The sequence below is a fragment of the Bufo gargarizans genome, chromosome 5 (genome assembly GCF_014858855.1).
Source record: "Bufo gargarizans isolate SCDJY-AF-19 chromosome 5, ASM1485885v1, whole genome shotgun sequence".
Classification (NCBI taxonomy): Eukaryota; Metazoa; Chordata; class Amphibia; order Anura; family Bufonidae; genus Bufo; species Bufo gargarizans.
Genome location: NC_058084.1, coordinates 333,463,158 through 333,483,112, shown reverse-complemented (window position 1 = coordinate 333,483,112; position 19,955 = coordinate 333,463,158). Strand labels below are relative to the sequence as shown.

At 43.7% G+C, this 19,955-nt stretch overlaps 1 protein-coding gene across 2 annotated transcripts in view; it reads right to left on the bottom strand.

The window, feature by feature from the left end:
- GMPR (guanosine monophosphate reductase) overlaps nucleotides 1-19,955 on the bottom strand; it is a 77,510-nt gene that overhangs the window by 52,657 nt on the left and 4,898 nt on the right. For both annotated transcript variants that reach the window (XR_006390088.1, XM_044295072.1), the window contains exons 2-4: nucleotides 14,077-14,196; nucleotides 9,832-9,915; nucleotides 615-788 (exon numbers count right to left, since the gene is read on the bottom strand). Coding sequence is in view for 1 of the 2 variants with exons in the window: in XM_044295072.1 (XP_044151007.1) it covers nucleotides 615-788; nucleotides 9,832-9,915; nucleotides 14,077-14,196 (378 nt within the window). In the remaining variant the exon portion in view is untranslated. The remainder of the gene's footprint in view (nucleotides 1-614; nucleotides 789-9,831; nucleotides 9,916-14,076; nucleotides 14,197-19,955) is intronic.

Here is a 19,955-nt window from a genome sequence, read left to right as displayed (position 1 = left end):
AGAATACAATGGCTCTCATGTAAAAAAAAACCACATATGCAGCAATGTATACTTCTTTTCCTGCATGCCTCACTATGCTATTCCATACAGTTAAAAAAAAATGGATACAGTATGTTAGCCTATGTAACAGAAGCTTAACAGTATAGATAATAGAGATGCATGTATTTCTATTGCACACAACCATGTACCATATACCCTGGAGCTAGCTTATAAAAGCTTCTGGAAAACTGTAGGTCTTGTCAATGATAAACACTCAAGTCAACAGCTTCATTTTAGATCTTTTTTGTTTGCAATATAAAAGGTTCAAGTGTACCTACCATTTCCTTTTTGAGTGGTCAGATCTCTGATTTTAGGGCACAGAGCTTCAAATCCCCTTCCTGCCTTCCACTAGGGGGAGCTATGGAGCTTACTGAAGACAGGCTTATTGTAACTAAAAATTGCAATTGTCTAAATCTGCCTTCAGCAAGGTGCATTTCACCTTAAGAAAATAATTTAAACAGTTTTTTTTTAAATAATATATATTACATTAATAATACATTACAATAATTTGAGCAATACCCATGTACAAACCCAGCATTAGGAAGCAATTTAGTTAGTGATGTAAGGTAACTTACCATAATAGTGTGGTTTGGAAATTTGGCATGTACAGTCTTCACAAATTCTACAAAGTGTTCGGAATATCCATTAGCTACATCCAAGCAAATATATTTAATGAGAGGGATGGCTTCCAGGATACTACTCAGCTTGTCAAGATCAGCTTGACTACTTCCAGAGCTTGCTGCTACGTGCTGTAGTGGAACACAATAAAATTAGAAATGTCTGAAGGTAAAGGTCTCGTCGCAGCCAAAAAAAAAAAGCTAGAAGTAACCGACTAAACATTCTTTCATACATTGTTGGAAGTAATTTTACAAGCTTACAAGATATACTGTAGTTTCATGTAAAAGTCTACCTAGGAATTAAAGAGACTGTCCAGTTACATACACTGAACTAAAATATAAACGCAACACTTTCGGTTTTGCTCCCATTTTGCATGGGCTGAACTCAAATCAATCACTCTGAAATGTGCACAGTTTTGCGTATACGCTGATCCAGAGCATCCCAAACATGCCCAATGGGTGACATGTCCGGTGATTATGCTGGCCATGCAAGAACTTCCAGCTTCCAGGAATTGTGTACAGATCCTTGCAATATGGGGCCATGCATTATCATGCTGCAACATGAGGTGATGGTCGTGGATGAATGGCACAACAATGCGCCTCAGGATCTCGTCACGGTATCTCTGTGCATTCAAAATGCCATCAATAAAATGCACCTGTGTTCGTTATCCATAACATACGCCTGCCCATACCATAACCCCACTGCCACCATGGGCCACTTGATCTACAACGTTGATGTCAGCAAACCGCTCACCCACATGATGCCATCTGCCCTGAACAGTGAAAACCGGGACTCATCCGTGAACAGAATACCTCTCCAACGTGCCAAACACCATCGAATGTGTGCATTTGCCCACTCAAGTCGGTTACGATGACGAACTGCAGTCAGGTCCAGACGCCGATGAGGACGACGAGCATGCAGATGAGCTTCCCTGAGAAGGATTCTGACAGTTTGTGCAGAAATTGGTTATGCAAACCGATTGTTGCTGCAGCTGTCCAGGTGGCTGGTCTCAGACGATCATGTTGATGAAAATGCTGGATGTGGAGGTCCTGGGCTGGTGTGGTTACACATGGTCTGCGGTTGTGAGGCTGGATGGATGTTCTGCGAAATTCTCTGAAATGCCTTTGGAGGCGGCTTATGGTAGATAAATGAACATTAATTGCATGGGCAACAGCTCTGGTAGACATTCCTGCAGCCAGCATGCCAGATGCACGCTCCCTCAAGCGTTGCGACATCTGTGGCATTGTGCTGTGTGATCAAACTGCACATTTCAGAGTGGCCTTTTATTGTGGACAGTCTAAGGCACACCTGTGCAATATTCATGTTGTCTAATCAGCACCTTGATATGCCATACCTGTGAGGTGGGATGGATTATCTCGGCAAAGGAGAAGTGCTCACTAACACAGATTTGGACCGTATTGTGAACAATATTTGAGAGTAATGGGTCTTTTGTGTATGTAGAAAAGGTTTCAGATATTTGAGTTCAGCTCATGCAACATGGGAGCAAAACCGAAAGTGTTGCGTTTATATTTTTGTTCAGTGTATATAGTAAGGCCAGTTAGGGCCCATAGATTTAACCCTCTACTATTATCTTTAATATATCCATTTTCAAATTACACCTACCACACAACGAGGTAGCCATAGCCTTTGTTATGATACATATACTGCCCTATATCCACCATCATATACATGTACAATACAACGATATATGCGCTATATATACTGTACATCGGAATAAGGAAGATACGGGTAAATGGTACAACAATGAAAAATTGGATGCAGTAGAAATTATTCTTTAATCCATCCTTGTTGTATTGGGTGACGATATATCCACTTTTTCACAGACATGTCCTCTTTCTGGGACCTGAAAAAAATTGACCAGCCAGGATTTATAGATGACCAAAAATGTTGGGGATTCTCATGTGGGAAAGGAGGGTTTGGGGGTGCTGTCGGGTGGGCGCTATAATCTGCTAAGAGCTAAAGGTCCTTGCTCAGTTCCATCCTTCAACTGTGACCAGCTGTAGCAGACAGGATATGCCTTCTGAGAAAGGACATGCCCCCTTGGCTGCCAGCTTGAAATAAGTCTAGCAGAGCACATGGAACAATGAATGGGGAGATCTCTGGATCTATGTGAGGTACAGGACTTTTTCTGGCTTTGTTAGAAGGAGGTTGTCATGTACTATATAAAGTTGCATTTTTTTTATTTTACCTTTGAATGCCAAAAGTAGCAGTAAATCATTATATAGTCAAAGAAGGGAACCTGTGGAGAAAAATGTAGATGGATGGCTGTAAGGGTTATAGTGTTTTAATGGCACATCTCTATATGGAAGAGGCTAATCAGCTATACAGGAGATTATACTCCCCCCACCACTACTTAGAGTAGTGTTGGTGTGTAGGGGTATCCGGTAACTAATGTGAGGTCCATATCAGGACCTACTGCCTAGGTAGATAAAAGTTGGATGTTCATGAACTGGCTGATACCCAAGTGTAGGGTTGAGCGAATCGAAGTATCTGTTAAGGAAATTATCCAGCTTTTCTGAAAGTGGATATAAAATTCATAAGATGTTTTTCATTTTTCTCTGTATACATGATATAATGTGGTGACATTTGGAAAAAAACAAGCGTAAGCTATAAACCTATAGAAGTGAACTGTGTGTGTTAAGATAAGATAAGATTTGTACATGCTAAATCGCAAATATGCATCTCTTGCTAAAAAAAAACTAAACTAATTATTTAACACATTTTTGGAAAAGTGAAACTTGTAAAATACTAACCAATCAATAGATGGATTCAAAAGCCATTATTGAAATATTTGTAAACCAATCATGTTTTACTTTGAGGGGTTACACCCTTTGAACTGTGTATAAATAAAGGGCCCAGGACACTTTCATGTTGGGTTCCTGACAAGGTTTTGAACTATACTCAGACTTCTGTCATTTTCCTCCATCGACATCATTAACCTGAACACGAGGCAACAATCATCACGTGGACGAATGTGTGAGTGGCTGAGATAAGCTGAATCTTGGAGGGGTCTGGCCCTGCTCCCTCTGAGCCAGGCTAAAAGTCTAGAGCTCGCTGACTGGCTTCTCCGGTCCCTGACTCTGGAGGCCTCTGGTTCTGGTGGAGAAAGGGTTGACGGACTTATCCTGGAGGAGGCTGTGAGAAGTGGCAGTGTATAAAGCTGTCCAGTAAGATTGGATAGGGGCCCTGCAGTTCCTTGTTGGTACCTGAAAAGGCGCCTGAGGTCAGGGGTTGTTCCAGTGTTATGTCATGCTGTGTGATACATGTACTGAGTGCCTGCTGATATTGTGTGAGGAAGAATTACTGCATTGTTGCCAATTCCTGTGCTGTACAGTGTATACATGCGTGGGTATTATGATACCAGTTTGGATTGGGTGGTTGCAGTTATAATCATTTGGATTGCAGTATTTGTTTGCTTCCTGTGCCATAGAAAGAACGTAAAGGGGTTTAAGGGGTTTCCCGCGAGTAACCCCAGAGAGGACGTGTGAGTTACTCTGTGTGAGGGCAAGACTATGCTGTAGTATTGCCAGACCAGTGGATCAGTGCTGCCTCGGAAGTGTACCCACAGCACCACTGGTAGTAGAAGAAAGTGGTGCCGCCTCGGAAGTGTGTCCACGGCACCACTAGTAGTGCCGCCTCGGAAGTGTGTCCACAGCACTGTTGTAATTCACCAGGTGTGTGAGTACCTGGATAGTGAATTACAAGGAGCCACCCACAAGATGGGGGCTACACAGAGTAAGCGTTCCTCTGAGAAGGGAGCAGAGAAATGGGTCTCTGCAATTGATATTATGCAATGCTCAAAGGGCACTGAAGCAACCAAAGACTGTAGACAAATGCTAAAGAAATTGGGAGCAGGTGTGAATGGAACATTGGATGAACCAGTATGGCAGAAATGTCTCACTAGTTTTAAGGTGTGGTTGGAAGACCATAACAAATATGACCAGGCCACAATGTGGTATGATGTAGCCCAGGGAATGACTTTGACTGCCCATAAGGCAAAAGACACTGACAAAGGGACTATGTATGAAATATGGGATGAAATTAAATTGCCAACAAAAGAATTAAATCCCTTCTGAAGTGCGGTGTATTATCCCCCATAAACCACAAAAAACTCTCCATCCCATAGCACCACCTCCATATAATGGCCCGGAGGGATGAATTGTCCTAATTGTGGACAACAGATCCCAGACTCAAGAGAGAGATGCTCAGCCTGTGTGGGGCCCAAGCCACACTCTCGTGTGGGCTTATACCCATTAGTCAATAAGACCCTCCCCACAGTCAAAGCTGGGCAACTGGAAACACATGATTATGAGGTTTATAGGCCATGGACTCCTAGTGAATTGCTGGCCATGAGTAACACTTTGCCAGACCCCCGTACTGTCCCAGTACTTTCCTTTGTAAATTGGAAAGTATCCAGACCGCATATAAAGCCACTTGGGCGGATCTGGAGAGTCTTCTAGAGACTAAAGGAGGGGAATCAAATGATAGCAAAAGGTACTGTCCCTGTAGATAAGGCCACAGACCAGTCAGGCCAGGAATTTATCATGGCCCTTAAACCCTGGGTAAAAGAGCAACAGGACAATCAGACTGACACTTTTATGATGCAAACACAAGACGCTAAGCAGACTGTAGCTGACTATGCCACAGCTTTAGAACAGCTCTGGATTAACTATGGGTATGAGACAGGAGACAGTAAGGACATGAGACTACTAAAACATACATTTATGTCAGGATGCTGTAAAGAAGGCTCGACCTGCCAGTTCCCTGACCTAGTGGCCATAGCAAAGGGAGCTGAGCTAGACTTGCAAAATAAAATAAGAAGCCAATAATGGCTAACCAACCTTTTAAACCTAAGGACAGGTTCCAGAAAAGGGTACCAGGTGGGGTTCAGTAACCACGTAACTGGGACCAAGTAACATGCTGGAATTGTGGGAAAAAGGGGCATTACTCAGTCAAATGTCCCCAGAGAGGTCAGGCTACTGCCCAGACCTCTCAATGAAGTGATGGCAATCCTGCGAGTTCCCTCAAAGTTAACTACCCCCCTTGACGCAACCCCAGGTCCACAACTAATCATCATGTGAGGACACGGGGAGTTCAATAGATTTTTTGGTAGACACAGGAGCAGCCCATACCCTAATACAAGAAAAATATGTGCTGATGAGCTTATCTCCTCAGATTACATGTATATGTCAAGGGGTTGAGGGAACGTCTGTTAAATGCCCACTAACAAAGGGTGTTAAACTTAACATTCATGATGCCTTATCTATTGTCACGCGTGTGTTGGTAAGCTCAGATATATTTTCTCTACTGCTCTACACTCTGTGTTGCAGTCCTGGCAGCCGGCCTATCCGGACACTGTTCTTTTACAATATATTGATGATCTGTGCCTTGTTGCCACAGCTTTGAACAGTGTGATGAAGAAACTTTATCTTTGCTTATTTTCCTTGCTAAAAATGGTTGAAAAGCCTCCAAGGAGAAGCTGCAACTTTGTAAATCTACTGTGATTTTCTTAGGTCACTGAATTTCTCCTGGTACTAAACACCTTACATCTGAGAGGGTTGCTGCTATACAGCAGCACCCCCTGCCAAGTACTCAAAGGGCTCTGCATGCCTTTATTGGACTTGTCAGTTACTGTCGCCCCTGGATTAAGGATTGCTCTCAGATGATGCAGCCACTATATGACTGCCTCAAAGGAGAGACCTTTGAACTCACACCAGGAGCCGTGAGTGTATTACATTCAGTAGCTGAACTACTACACACCACCAAATTGAATCATTTGTCTCAAGCCAGAATCACAAAATATGAGATGACACTACTCAGTCCCCACATTACCTTACAGCGATGTACTGTTCTAAATCCAGCTACTATATTGCCAGTGGATTTAGAAGAGGAGGGGGGAGTGGGAGTAGTAAAAATGTCTGATCCAGTTGCAAATCATACCTGTCATGAATTGATGATTGCAGAAACAAAAGGGTTACTAAATATTACTAAAACACCAATTTCTGATTCTGAGTATTTTGTAGATGGCTCCAGATGGTGGACTGACGAACAAGGACACTTTGTCACCGGGTATGCGGTAATCCAAGATGGTAAGGTAATCATACAAACACCAGAGTTGAAGGCACTCACTGACGCATGTACAATGGGTAAGGGATTGAGAATAAATTGTTACACTGATCCGCTAGCTGTGGGAAATGCTCAAGCAGACCAAGCAGCCAAACAAGCAGCCGGTCTGCCGCTCCTGACATTGTTTTTTCAAACTATGCCAGATTTGTCGCTCTTGCGGGAATTACAGGCTCAGATAACGCCTCAAGACAAAAAGGTATGAATGGAGGCGGGGGCCACGAAGACAGGAGAGCTTTGGCAGGTAAATGGCAGAACATGTTTGCCTCAGAGTTTGTATTCGATGATGGCCAATTTAGCACATGGCCCTACTCATTTGTCGAAAGGAGCTATGAGCGCACTAGTGTTAGAACATTGGTTTGCACCTGGAATTCAGACCCTCTTTGAAAAGTTTGTTCAGGGTTGTCTTATATAGGCCAAACATAACCCTGGGAGGTTTGTAAAGACCCCCAAGAAACACACTCCCAAACCCTTGTACCCGTTTCAAAGAGTATATGTCACGGCTGTTTAAGGGTAACCAGAGCATACACAGTAAGAAGAGCTACTGACCGGACCCAAACTAGGGAAGAGAAAGGGTGACCCCTGTCAGACCCTCAACACTCTCCCTATGCTGCTAAAGCACATGCCCGGATCCAAATGGTGGAACGAGGCATTCCCGCGTACCTTAGACTGATGAGCCCTGTAACCCCTACAATAGTGGAAGGGGCACGGCCACCGATGCCCTGCTCAGAATATGGAGGGAACCGTGGCCACCTCAGATCCAGTCAGGAAATCACCAGATACACAACAAAGTCTGCACACTTAGCTGATGGAGCTGCAGCCGCAGAGAAGACGGATCCAAGGGCCGCTGGCAATATCCGGAGTGCTTGCAGCAGCAGAACACAGGTCCAGAGAACTAGTAGCTTAAGAAGTGAAGATACTCAAGGCAGAGCTACAACTGAAAAGAGAAATATAATCCACGCCCTGCAATAGGAGGAGGGGTGATTTAAAGGCAGGGAAATCAAACGCAGGAGAGACAGCTGGGAGTAAAGACCTCATCACAGGGGCGGAGAAACAGAACAGTGAGAACACCTCCAAACTCTAAGTGACATCATCACGGGGTGGAGACACAGAGCTGTGAGAACGTCTCAAAGCTCTGGTAGTGACAGTATAGGTGGATTACATACAGCTACCCAAGGTGAGCACATATGAGTATGTCCTTGTAGCCATTGATATATTCTCAGGCTGGCCAGAAGCCTGGCCAGTAACTACGGCTACGGGCAAAAATACTGCTAAAAAATATTGTCAGAGGTAGTCTGCAGATATGGAATTCCAGAAGTGATAGAGTCAGACAGAGGTACCCACTTCACTGGGGAGATAATGGGACACATACTGAAGACCCTAGGGATCACACAAGCTCTACACTCTCAACAGTATGGAGTCACTATAGTGGTGGTCCCAGATGGAATCATTTAGGTTGTACGGTTACTGCGTTTATTACTTTCTGTTCTGTATTAAGTAGCTCTAGGACCTAAGTGGAAGTTCGGATGGAGACGCATCTTTGGCAGGAAGGAAGTGTCCATCCCAGGTTTTCCATCAGCGAAGTGTCCATAACGTTGACTAAAGGAGGACGGAGGTGGACTTTCAAGGCAGTTCCAGGCCTACTCCACGTAGCTACACTTCCAGGTTGCACCATATTGGTCAAGGAATATGCCATGATTGACAGCACTGTCCAGCCAAGGGACAGCAACGTCCAAGATGATGTTCATCTTCCTGATTCTACAACAGAGGACCACAGCTACACAGAAACTTTTAGCCTTACTGCTGATGCTCCTAGTGGTATAGCTGATGCTACCAGCTCCTAGAGATTCCAACACAGGAGCAGAAGAAGGTGTATCCAGAACTATGGACCATGATGTATGGAACAACAATGCTGTACCTTCATCCACTTAGTGTTTAGGTGCCTTATGGGATTTTAATAAAATATATGTATGCTTAATCAAATGACAACTACTAGACAGACTGGAATCGATGCTTGCATCGCATGGTCTATGCAGCTTATCGGTATACTCTGTGAAGTACTGGCTGTCTAAGGGGTCATTTGTTTGTCCAGGCAGGTTAGTAGTTAGCAAGACACACACACATGATAAAATGAAGCCTTCAGAACAAAACATTTACCACGTGAACAGAAAAATAGAGAAAAAAAAGGAGGGAAATGTTAAGGAAATTATCCAGCTTTTCTGAAAGTGGATATAAAATTCATAAGATGTTTTTCATTTTTCTCTGTATACATGCTATAATGTGGTGACATTTGGAAAAGAACAAGCGTAAGCTAAAAACCTATAGAAGTGAACTGTGTGTGTTAAGATAAGATAAGATTTGTACGTGCTAAATCGCAAATATGCATCACCCGTGGGTGATATAAGACATCAGCGCTGGCAAATAAACTAAACAGCTAATCTTTTAAAAGAATTATAAACAGACACTGGGATGTTTTAAAATATAATAAAATAATTGGGGACAAGATTTCCACCAACCCCACATTTATTTTCAAGAAAGCTCCAAACTTGGCGGCCCCCTCTATTACAATAGACACATTGGATTACATTATACACTGCTCGTTTCCATGGTTATGACCTCCCTGCAATCCATCAGTAGTGGTCATGCTTGCACTCTATAGGAAAAAATGGCAGCCTATGTGCACTCCCACAGTTTCGGCGACCAGAGAGGCATGCGCCTTTTCCTATAATGTGCAAGCACGGCCACCACTGATGGATTGCAGGGTGGTTGTAACCATGGAAACGAGCAGTGTATAATGTGATGTAAAAATGAATCCAGCCAGCAAAGGAGGCAACATGGACAGTCACAGTACATTAGGAAGTGTCTTGTATTAACTTTTTCTACATGATAAATATCATTTGCTGAAGTGAGACAACCCCTTTAACTTTTTCACCGGGCCCATGAGCTCTGCCAACAATTTACAGTGTCAGTTAATTTTTATCACAAACTCAGCATTTCATATCTCCTAAATAAGAATGAAAGTATTCCTACCTCAAGATATTCAGGAGATGTAGATGCAAATTTCTTCCAGTCTTCTAATGTATAATGCTTGTGAATTGCCGTAAATAGTGTATGCTTAAAAAAAGAAGAGGGATATATTTAGTTGAAAATTAGCTATTTTAAAGGGAAGCACAGTCCCATTCACTTCAATAGGGCTCATCTAGGCTGTATCTAGGCCATGTGACCAATTAACATGACATCACATGGCTTAGACTAAGCTGCGAAAAGGCTGCAAGGCTACTGCAGGCGCTGATGACTTCACAAACAGCTGATCAACATTGTCCCATGTGTTGGACCCCCACCAATCAGATACTGATGATCTATCCTCTGGAACTTAAAAAGTCTTGGAAAACCCCTTTAAAGAGGACCTTTCACTAAAATAAAACTTCTAAACTAACTATACAGACATGGAGAGCGGCACCCAGGGATCTCCCTGCACTTACTGTTATACCTGGGCGCCGCTCCGTTCTCCCGGTATAGGTATCTTCATATGTTAGGCTCCACCCAGTGGAACCTGCCGGCGTCTCCTTCTAACAGGCTGTAGCGTTGGCCAATCGCAGCGCTCAGCTCATAGCCTGAGAGGCTTTTTTTTCTCTCAGGCTATGAGCTGAGCGCTGCGATTGGCCAGCGCTGCAGCATGGGAGAATGAGACGCCGGCAGGTTCCCCTGGGTGAAGCCTAACTATGAAGATACCGGAGGCTATACCGGGAGAACGGAGCGGCGCCCAGGTATAACAGTGAGTGCAGGGGGATCCCTGGGTGCCGCTCTACATGTCTGTATAGTTAGTTTAGAAGTTTTATTCTAGTGAAAGGTCCTCTTTAAAACGCTGTTTTTCTTTTGTTGATTTGAGGCTCTGTTTGGGAGTTATGATACTTTTTCTTAATATGCAAATTAGACCGTTGGTGCAATGCGGGTGTCAACATTGCTCTTGTTACACCCAAGCTCCACTCATTTCTGTGGTCAGCCCCTCCCTGGCTGCTTTTAGTTTTATATGTATAGGCGTACAGTAGCTAGGAAAGCATAAAGAAAGCGCACCATAGGGTAGAATGTTCCAATTGATTATGGCAAATAGATAGAACTATAAAATGGAGGTTTACCTTAAAGAGTTGTGCTATCGATAGGCACAACTCTACTGTAGGTTTAGCACTTTTCGTGCAAATTTGTGTGTCCACTTGTCGGTTTAATGCTGCCGTAGTATCCAAAGGTTCCGGAGAGAATTCACAATTTTCTCCAAAAGGCAAAGTAGTAACGGTATCAGGATCCAATCAAGGCACAAAAGACACCGGCCAGGACACTCATGTGAAGAGAAGGAATTTTCTTCTTTATTGAGTTTTTTTCTTTTTATGTCAAATAAAACAAACAACGCGCTTCGGAGGTACTCAAGCCCCCTTCATCAGGTTAAAAAAAATACTCAATTGAGTCTTGGGGCTTGAGTACCTCCGAAACGCATTGTTTGTTTTATTTGACATAAAATGAAATTGAGTCTTTTTTTAACCTGCTGAAGGGAGCTTGAGTACCTCCGAAACGCGTTGTTTGTTTTATTTGATATAAAAAGAAAAAAACTCAATAAAGAAGAAAATTCCTTCTCTTCACACGAGTGTCCTGGCCGGTGTCTTTTGCGCCTTGATTGGATCCTGATACCGGTACTGGCTGCTTTTAGTGACAGGGCTAGGCAGTGTTAAACTTTTTTTTACAATTTATGGTGATATTTTTAAAATTTTCATGTGCCTATCTGTATTTAAAAAATAATGCTAAAATCATACAGTTTTCACACTAACCACTAGACCTCAACTATGTCATGACTTCCTGCATCTGCTGTGCTTTGTGATGTTATTTAATGTTAAGTACACCCAACATGGCCTGGTATGGTTGGCAAGGATAGAGTTAATCACCCTATAACACCCTTCCATCTCCTTGGGCCTAAAGATTCAGAGACTAAAGCCTCTTTCACACGGGCGTCACGTTTTGGCTCAGGATGCGTCCCGGGTGCATTGCGGCAAATCCGCGTGAGTAGATACGCAATTTCAGTCAGTTTTGACTGCGATTGCGTTCCGTTGTTCAGTTTTTATTGCGTGGGTGCAATGCGTTTTAGACGCACGTGATAAAAAACTGAATGTGGTACCCAGACCTGAACTTCTTCACTGAAGTTCAGGTTTGGGTTTAAGGTTGTGTAGATTTTATTTTCCCTTATAACATGGTGATGGACCATGTGATGAGCACAGTGATGTCACTACAGGTCCTTTTCCTCAAAGAAGAAGAAAGAAGAGAAGCCGGGCTGCGCGAACAAGTGGATGAGGCGAGTTAAATTTGAATAATTTTTTTTTTTAACCCCTCTAGCACTATTGTACGATGCATTCTGTATTCAGAATGCTATTATTTTCCCTTATAACCATGTTATAAAGGAAAATAATAATGATCTGGTCCCCATCCTGATCATCTTCTAGCAACCATGCGTGAAAATCGCACCGCATCCGCACTTGCTTGCGGATGCTTGCGATTTTCACGCAACCCTATTTACTTCTATGGGGCCTGCTTTGCGTGAAAAACGCACAAAATAGAGCATGCTGCGATTTTCATGCAACGCACAAGTGATGCGTGAAAATCACCGATCATGTGCACAGCCCCATAGAAATGAATGGGCCCGGATTTAGTGTGGGTGCAATACGTTCACCTAACGCATTGTACCTGCGTGGAAATCTCGCCCGTGTGAAAGAGGCCTAACAGATCTCTGTTTGATTTCTGCAATATCTACAGCAAAAAAAGACAGAGAGAGGGAGATAAAGGAGAACTTGCAGGAGAATCTGCATGGCCGATCAACAAGGGCCAGAATTTACTACCATGGAGGGATTACAGTTAAGACACACTAAACACTTAAAGAGGACCTTTCATCAGTCCAAACATTGTGAACTAAGTATCATGATCTGCACAGCGGCGCCCAGGAATCTCACTGCACTTACTATTATCCCTGGGCGCCGCTCTGTTCTCCTGCTATGCCCTCCGGTATGTTCGGTCACTTGGTTATAGTAGGCGGAGACCTAGGGGGCTTGGTTATAGTAGGAGGAGACTGCTCTTGTTCTCCTGGGCGTCTCCTTCTCCTAGGCTGTAGCGCTGGCCAAGAAAAAATCCTCTTAGGCTGTGAGCTCTGCGCTTGGCCAGCGCTACAGCCTGGGAGAAGAAGACTCCCAGGAGAACAAGAGCAGTCTCCTCCTACTATAACCAAGTGCCCTAAGTCTCCTCCTACTATAACCAAGTCCCCTAAGTCTCCGCCTACTATAACCAAGTGACCAAACATACCGGAGGGCATAGCAGGAGAACGGAGCGGCGCCCAGGGATAATAGTAAGTGCAGTGAGATCCCTGGGCTCCGCTGTTCAGATCATGATACTTAGTTCACAATGTTTAGACCGATGAAAGGTCCCCTTTAAGGAACAGCCCGGCCAGACTATAAATTCAACCTGTACACTGCAGTGCACATTACAGGTATAATTGCAAAAGTACAGTTGCCAGCCATAGATTCTATTGAGAGACCTTGCCTAAATCCATACACTGCTATATGGGCAAGAATTGCTCTGTTGGATGTACTACTACTCCTATGTTGTACTACAGTAAAGAGAGATGTTTATTCTGTTTAATCTGCCCTGATTACTGACACTTGCACTGTATGCCAGCCATTGCACATTGCACTCTACATGCCCTGCCTTGCACCCATCCAGTCACCTACCATCATGGGCACCCCATCAGGCTGTGCCTTGATAGAAGAAAGGGTAACTGTATTATAACAGGAGCCACTACCACTTCCATCTTCTGTTCTAGCCCCTCAAGGGTTTGCTGCGTTCCTGTTTGAGAGCAGCCACAGAGGCTATAGACACAATGGACAGGAGGTGACTTCATTGACTTCTATGGTAGACAATACAAACTGCTCCCTAAGAGCAGCAATTTGTATTATCAGAGGGAGAGAAAGGTCCAGTCTGGCACATTTGGGATACAGATCCAGAGTAGCATACACAAGATTGACAGGCAAGCTGGACAGCAAGAGGAGATAGCAGGGGTTGTGTCTTGTATCCGGTGGTGAATTGATCACGGGCAGTTACCTATCAACTCCACAATGGCGGATTATAGTTGCCACGTCCAGTCAGAAGAATTGAAAGTGCAATCTAATATATATATATATATATATATATATATATATCCTGAAAAGGTGGTGTAAAAAAATTTACATTGACTTCAAAGAATCTTACCTTTCTCAAAGTTTTTGCCATTTCAAAAGTACCCACAGTATCCATATTAGCTGCAATAATAGGGATCCCGGTGTAGGTCTGCTTGGAGTTGCGGAATGTAAATGTGCGTACCAGATCTACCTGTAAAAGAAGCAACAAATGCATGAATTTATAGATCTATATCATTCTGAAGAGCTTTTAGAAAAATCCACGGCTGCTTACTTAGCAGAAACAGCGCCACCCCTGTCCACAGCCTGTGTCTGATATTGCGGTTTAGATGCATTCAAGAAGAAGAGGCTGAGTCGAAAAACGCAGGCTAAGGCCTCATGCACACCGCCGTTGCCCGGCTGTGCCCATATTGTGACCCGCAATCCGGAAGTTGCGGTGTGGAATGGAGACGCAGAACCCCCCTGAAGCACTACTGAGTGCTTCTGTGGGATTTCTCTCTGTGCCTCTGCACCGCAAAAAAACGGATCACGTTAATCAGGTTGAATGGGTCCGGATTCGTCTGCGGCAGCCGCACGGATGGTGCATGTGCATTGGGGACAACAAACTGCGGTCCCCAATGTACGGAATGGCCTAAGAATAGAGGGGCGCCGTTTCGAAATCACTGTCGACCACATGTAACAGGTGGGATCTAGATTAGGCTAAAGTATTATTAATTTCTGGGCTCCTTGGTGATACTAATCCAAGATCCTACTGGAATCCCCAGGTTGGTGGGTGCAATGTTAACTATTTCATGGTATCCTCATAGGCTTAAACAATAATGCGCACTTGATCTTTGATCTACCCTGATACGGCATAATGTTAGTGTACAATCATCTTCAAAGCATGTACGAAACATATTCAGCAAAGGGTAATACGCCGAAAATGAGTAAAACTAGTTTTCTTTGTGGGCTGAGGATAAATCTCTGACCTCCCATATCTAAATGGATGTACACATTAAATCAGTCCCTGGACAGAACCCATGAGTACATTGCTGGTTTCATTTCATTACAGCCAGAGAATGCTAGAAAAAACTAGATTATGCTGCAAACTGTAGATAATAGATTAACAATTAATTACAAAATAATCAGAAAACCAAATGCAGCTTCAGGCAAATGCCAGTGACGCCATAATACCCGCTTGACTACTCTTATTTGACAGGCACGGGATATTTTTTTTAACAAATTAACTTAGGCTGTTACCTTTTTACAATCCCTTTTGTTGTAATTTTAATCCATTAATAAAATTGCTGTGGCCATATTATTGCCATCTCACATGCTGCATGGAATAGTTTTTTAAACAACACTACTAATATTTTATGAAGAGCTCCATTTGGATTCTTTCAAGAATCAGTACATGCCTTCTCTGTAATAAGTCTATGCACACAATGATATTAACCCTGCTGCCCCACAGACCTCCGAATACTAGTGCAGTGAGAACAGCCTGTAAAAGCAAAGCGCTATACCTCTGATAATTAAAGGGAGTCTGTCAGCTCCAAAATCGGTCTCAAAGTAAGCATTCCGCCTTGTATGGTGTGTGCCCCAACAAATAAATGCACATTTCTTGTGAAAATCCACTCTTTTAATGCTTCTTTATTTTTATACAAATAAGGTTTTCACTGCACCAGGGGGGCTGCACCATTGTTTTGCCATTAATGCCCCCCAGTGCCTACCTTCCTGTTTGACAGTTCCTGACATTTCAGAGCCAGTGGTGATGACACAGGGGATGCTAGTGTCCATGTCCACAGTGCACGGAAAACTTATTTGAATAAAAATAAAATAGAAGCATTTGTCAGGATTAGAGGACCAGAGTTTCACAAGAAAGACATGATTATGTTTTGGGACACCTACCCTAAATGACGGCATGCTTACTTTTAGCATCCATTCAAACGTCCGTAACGTGTTTTGCGGATCCACGGATCCGCAAAACACGGAAACGGCAATGTGCGTTCCGCATTTTGCGGACCGCACATCACCGACACTAATAGAATATGCCTATTCTTGTCCGCAATTGTGGACAAGAATAGGACATGTTCTATTTTTTTTCAGGAACAAAATTGCGGACCCGGAAGTGCGGGTCCGCAATTCCGTATCCGGGCAGCACATCGTGCTGCCCCATAGAAATGAATGGGTCCGCAATTCCGTTCCACAAAATGCAGAACGAAATTGAGGACGTGTGAATGGACCCTTAAACTGATTTTAAAGGTGACTGTCTTTAGGCTGGTCATATACTTTAGGTGTGTATCAGATGAACCCTCTGATTTTGATGGGACCAGATAATAATCTACTGTGTATGGTTGCCTCCTGACTCTTCCCTGGTGACAGATGTTGCCGTTGGATTTTACCTGTCGAATCCTTTTGTTCTTGTGGAGGTATGACACTTGCCATAGATCTGCCATACACCCAGAGACTCTGCTCTCTCTGCAACTGCTGTGCCCTCTCCATTTTCCAAGAGAAGAGGGAACAGCAGTTGCAGAGAGAGCTGAGCCTCTTAGAGTAACGGCAAGGCCCCTGTTGATCCTAGAGACTCATTCGCATTTATTAAAATTTCATCTCTCTCAGCAATGCGGGCACATATGAAAATGGGACCAACACAGGTTCCTTCAGCTGTTAAGTGCACATGTACCAGGTCAGCCAGTGTCATAGGGACAAACCTGCTGACAGATGCTCCTTTAAAGGGTTTCTATCAGCAAAAAACTCGCTATGTAGCTGGCTGACATTAGCAACGTGCTAATGTCAGCAGAACATAACTGTGACTTATATCTCCTGCCTGCCGCCGTTCGCGCTAAATAGTGACTTTTATAATATGCAAATGAGCCTGTAGGTGCTAGTGGGGCGTTGCTGCAGCACCTAGAGGCTCCGTCCTCTCACCGTTTGGCACGCTCTTGTAAAGGTGATTGACATCCTCGGTCTCTTCCGTGCCCCGCAAATCCTGCGCCGTCCATTTTAGTATTAGGCGCAGGCACAGTGAGTGAAGGATGGCAGCAAGCGAGCGCCCTTCACTCACCTAATACTAAAATGAAGGGCGCGGGATTTGCGGGGCACGGAGGAGAACGAGAATGTTAATCACCTTTACAAGGGCGTGCCAAACGGTGAGAGGACGGAGCCTCTAGGTGCTGCAGCAACGCCCCACTAGCACCTACAGGCTCATTTGCATATTATAAAAGTCTTTAATTAGCGTGAACGGCGGCAGGAAGGGAGATATAAGTCACAGTTATGTTCTGCTGACATTAGCACGTCGCTAATGTCAGCCAGCTACATAAAGATTTTTCTGATGACAGAAACCATTCAAATACAGTGCATTCAACACTGTGTGAAGTTAACATCTGCTACTCTGCTACATCTGTAGCATGTAGTCCCTGGCCTGTATTGTGGGGGAAAATGTGTTTTAATACACGCACAGTATGTGATTTTATAATTAACATGTTTTTTGGTGTATTATTGTTCAATAAAAATAACATCATCAATAGAAAAATGCAGGTATGAAATAAGCAGTACAAAAACATTACGATAAGGGCTCATGCACACGAACTTTAGCTGCTTTGAGGTCTGCAAATTTCAGATCCGCAAAACAAGGATACCAGCCGTCTGCATTCCGCATTTTGCGGAACAGAATGGCTGGCCCCTAATAGAGCCTAGTCCTGTCCTTGTCTGTAATGCAGACAAGAGTAGGACATGTTCTATTTTTGTGAAGGGTCACAGAACTGTAATGGGTCCGTGTCCGACCCACAAATAATGCGGATCACTCTGCTTGGCGTGCATGCTGTACCTACACTCCCTGGACTTTGTGTGGCTGTCATGGCCCATAACAGGTAGGAACTAGTGTTAGGGACCACTCATGAAGGCGACCTTGACGTGGTGAGTGGCTTATTACGCTTTGGCCAAAATGTACACCAATGCCTTATTCAACATCCAGCATAAAGGCAGGGCAGAGTGCTGGTTGCAGTGTGCGATTGCATTTGTGTTTTTGCGTTTGTATCTGAATTAAGGCTATCGCCTATATCAGGCTGGGGCCAAAAGGTACTTCCCTTCTTTCAATAGGATTTTTAAATGGGCTGTTTCTCTCATGGATAAAATGATCATATTGTCACGGTGGCACTCCAAGCCCACCTCCATCCCGCCAGCCAGAGTGGACAAGGGTGCAGCATCATTCACCCTATGGGTGACCGTTGGCTTAGCCCAGCTAAGTCCACTCTGCCTTCCAATCGCTGGCTGCCGGAGGCCACAGTACACGCTCCCCCAGCACTTACACGGCCAGTGCACCTAAAATCTATTCTCACCAGCCAATGGCTAGCCACCTGTGTACATTTAAAGTGTCCCATGGTAGAGGTGCTTGATTCTAGTCCTACTAGTTTTAGTGAAGGTGTGATTATATCTTTCCAACTGCCCATGTACCGTGGGAGTTGTAGTACAACAGATGGAGGGCCGCAGGTTGAGCATCCCTGATTTACACCGCCATTATCCCCTCTTAAAATTGCAGCATCTGACTTTGGCAAGGATTTTTGGCAAGGATTTTTGTTTACCAGTTTTATTTCCATATCTGTGCCATTGTTTCTCTTTCTCATTTTTGGGGGTTTTGCTTGAGTATATATACAGATATTTTCCTCATCGCATTTCATTTTAGACTCTATAAATCTAATTCTATTCTCATCTGATGGTGATTAAAAATGCATATCAGCTTTCCTATCTATATTCCTCACTCCCTTTTATGTAATCTGTCATTTGCTTTCTTCTCTACAATGAACAATACACCATTATTTTACCCCTCAGCACACATTTAGCTGTCGCCAAAAACAGTACTGATCTATCAATACGCTGTTGATTATCCCTCTTGTATCCATGCCACCAGCTGTTCGCTAGAGCTTTAAATATATTATCCTCTGCCATACTTGTGGCTGTATATTAGGGTAGGAATTCTGCAATTCTTTACTAACCGGTGACCGATCAGATATCACTTGGTCATGTATACTAGCCTTCATTAACCTGGTAATTAGATCTGGTGATATTAGGAAGAAATCAAGTCTAGAGACAGTAAGTAATGTACTGTATAGTGCCTCTCTATGGAATTTAGAGGATGCCAAGAATCTACCACATGTGGTATCGCCGTACTCAGGAGAAGTAGGGCAATGTGTTTTGGAGCGTCTTTTTACACATACCCATCCTGTGTGTGAGAAATATCTCTGAAAATGACAACTTTTTCAATTTTTTTATACAAAGTTGTCAATTTACAGAGATATTTCTCTCACCCAGCATGGGTATATGTAAAAATACACCCCAAAACACATTGGGCTACTTCTCCTGAGTACGGCGATACCACATGTGTGACACTTTTTTGCAGCCAAGATGCGCAAAGGGGCCCAAATTCTAATGAGTACCTTTAGTATTTCGTGAGGGGTATGGTGAGTTCATGGAAGATTTTATTTTTTGGCACAAGTTAGTGGAATATGAGACTTTGTAAGTAAAAAAAAGAAAAAAGGAAAAAACTATTTCCGCTAACTTGTGGCAAAAAGTAGCTAACTAACTGGCGGTCATTGCGGAACGGAATTGCGGACCCATTCATTTCTATGAGGACAGACTTTGTCCCGCTCGGATCCGGAATTGCGGATCTTCACTTCTGGGTCCGTACTTCCATTCCGCTAAAATATAGAACATGTCCTATTCTTGTCCACAATTGCATGTCCTATTCTTGTCCGCAAGGCATTTTCTATATAGTTCTGGCAATGTGTGGATCCGCTAAATGCGGAAAGCAGACGTCTGAATGGAGCCTTACAGGGGGGTGATCAATGACAGGGGGGTGATCAGGGAGTCTATATGGGGTGATCAGGGGTTAATAAGTGACAGGGGGAGTGTAGTGTAGTGTGGTAATTTGTGCTACTTACTGAGCTGCCTGTGTCCTCTGGTGGTCGAGCCAAGCAA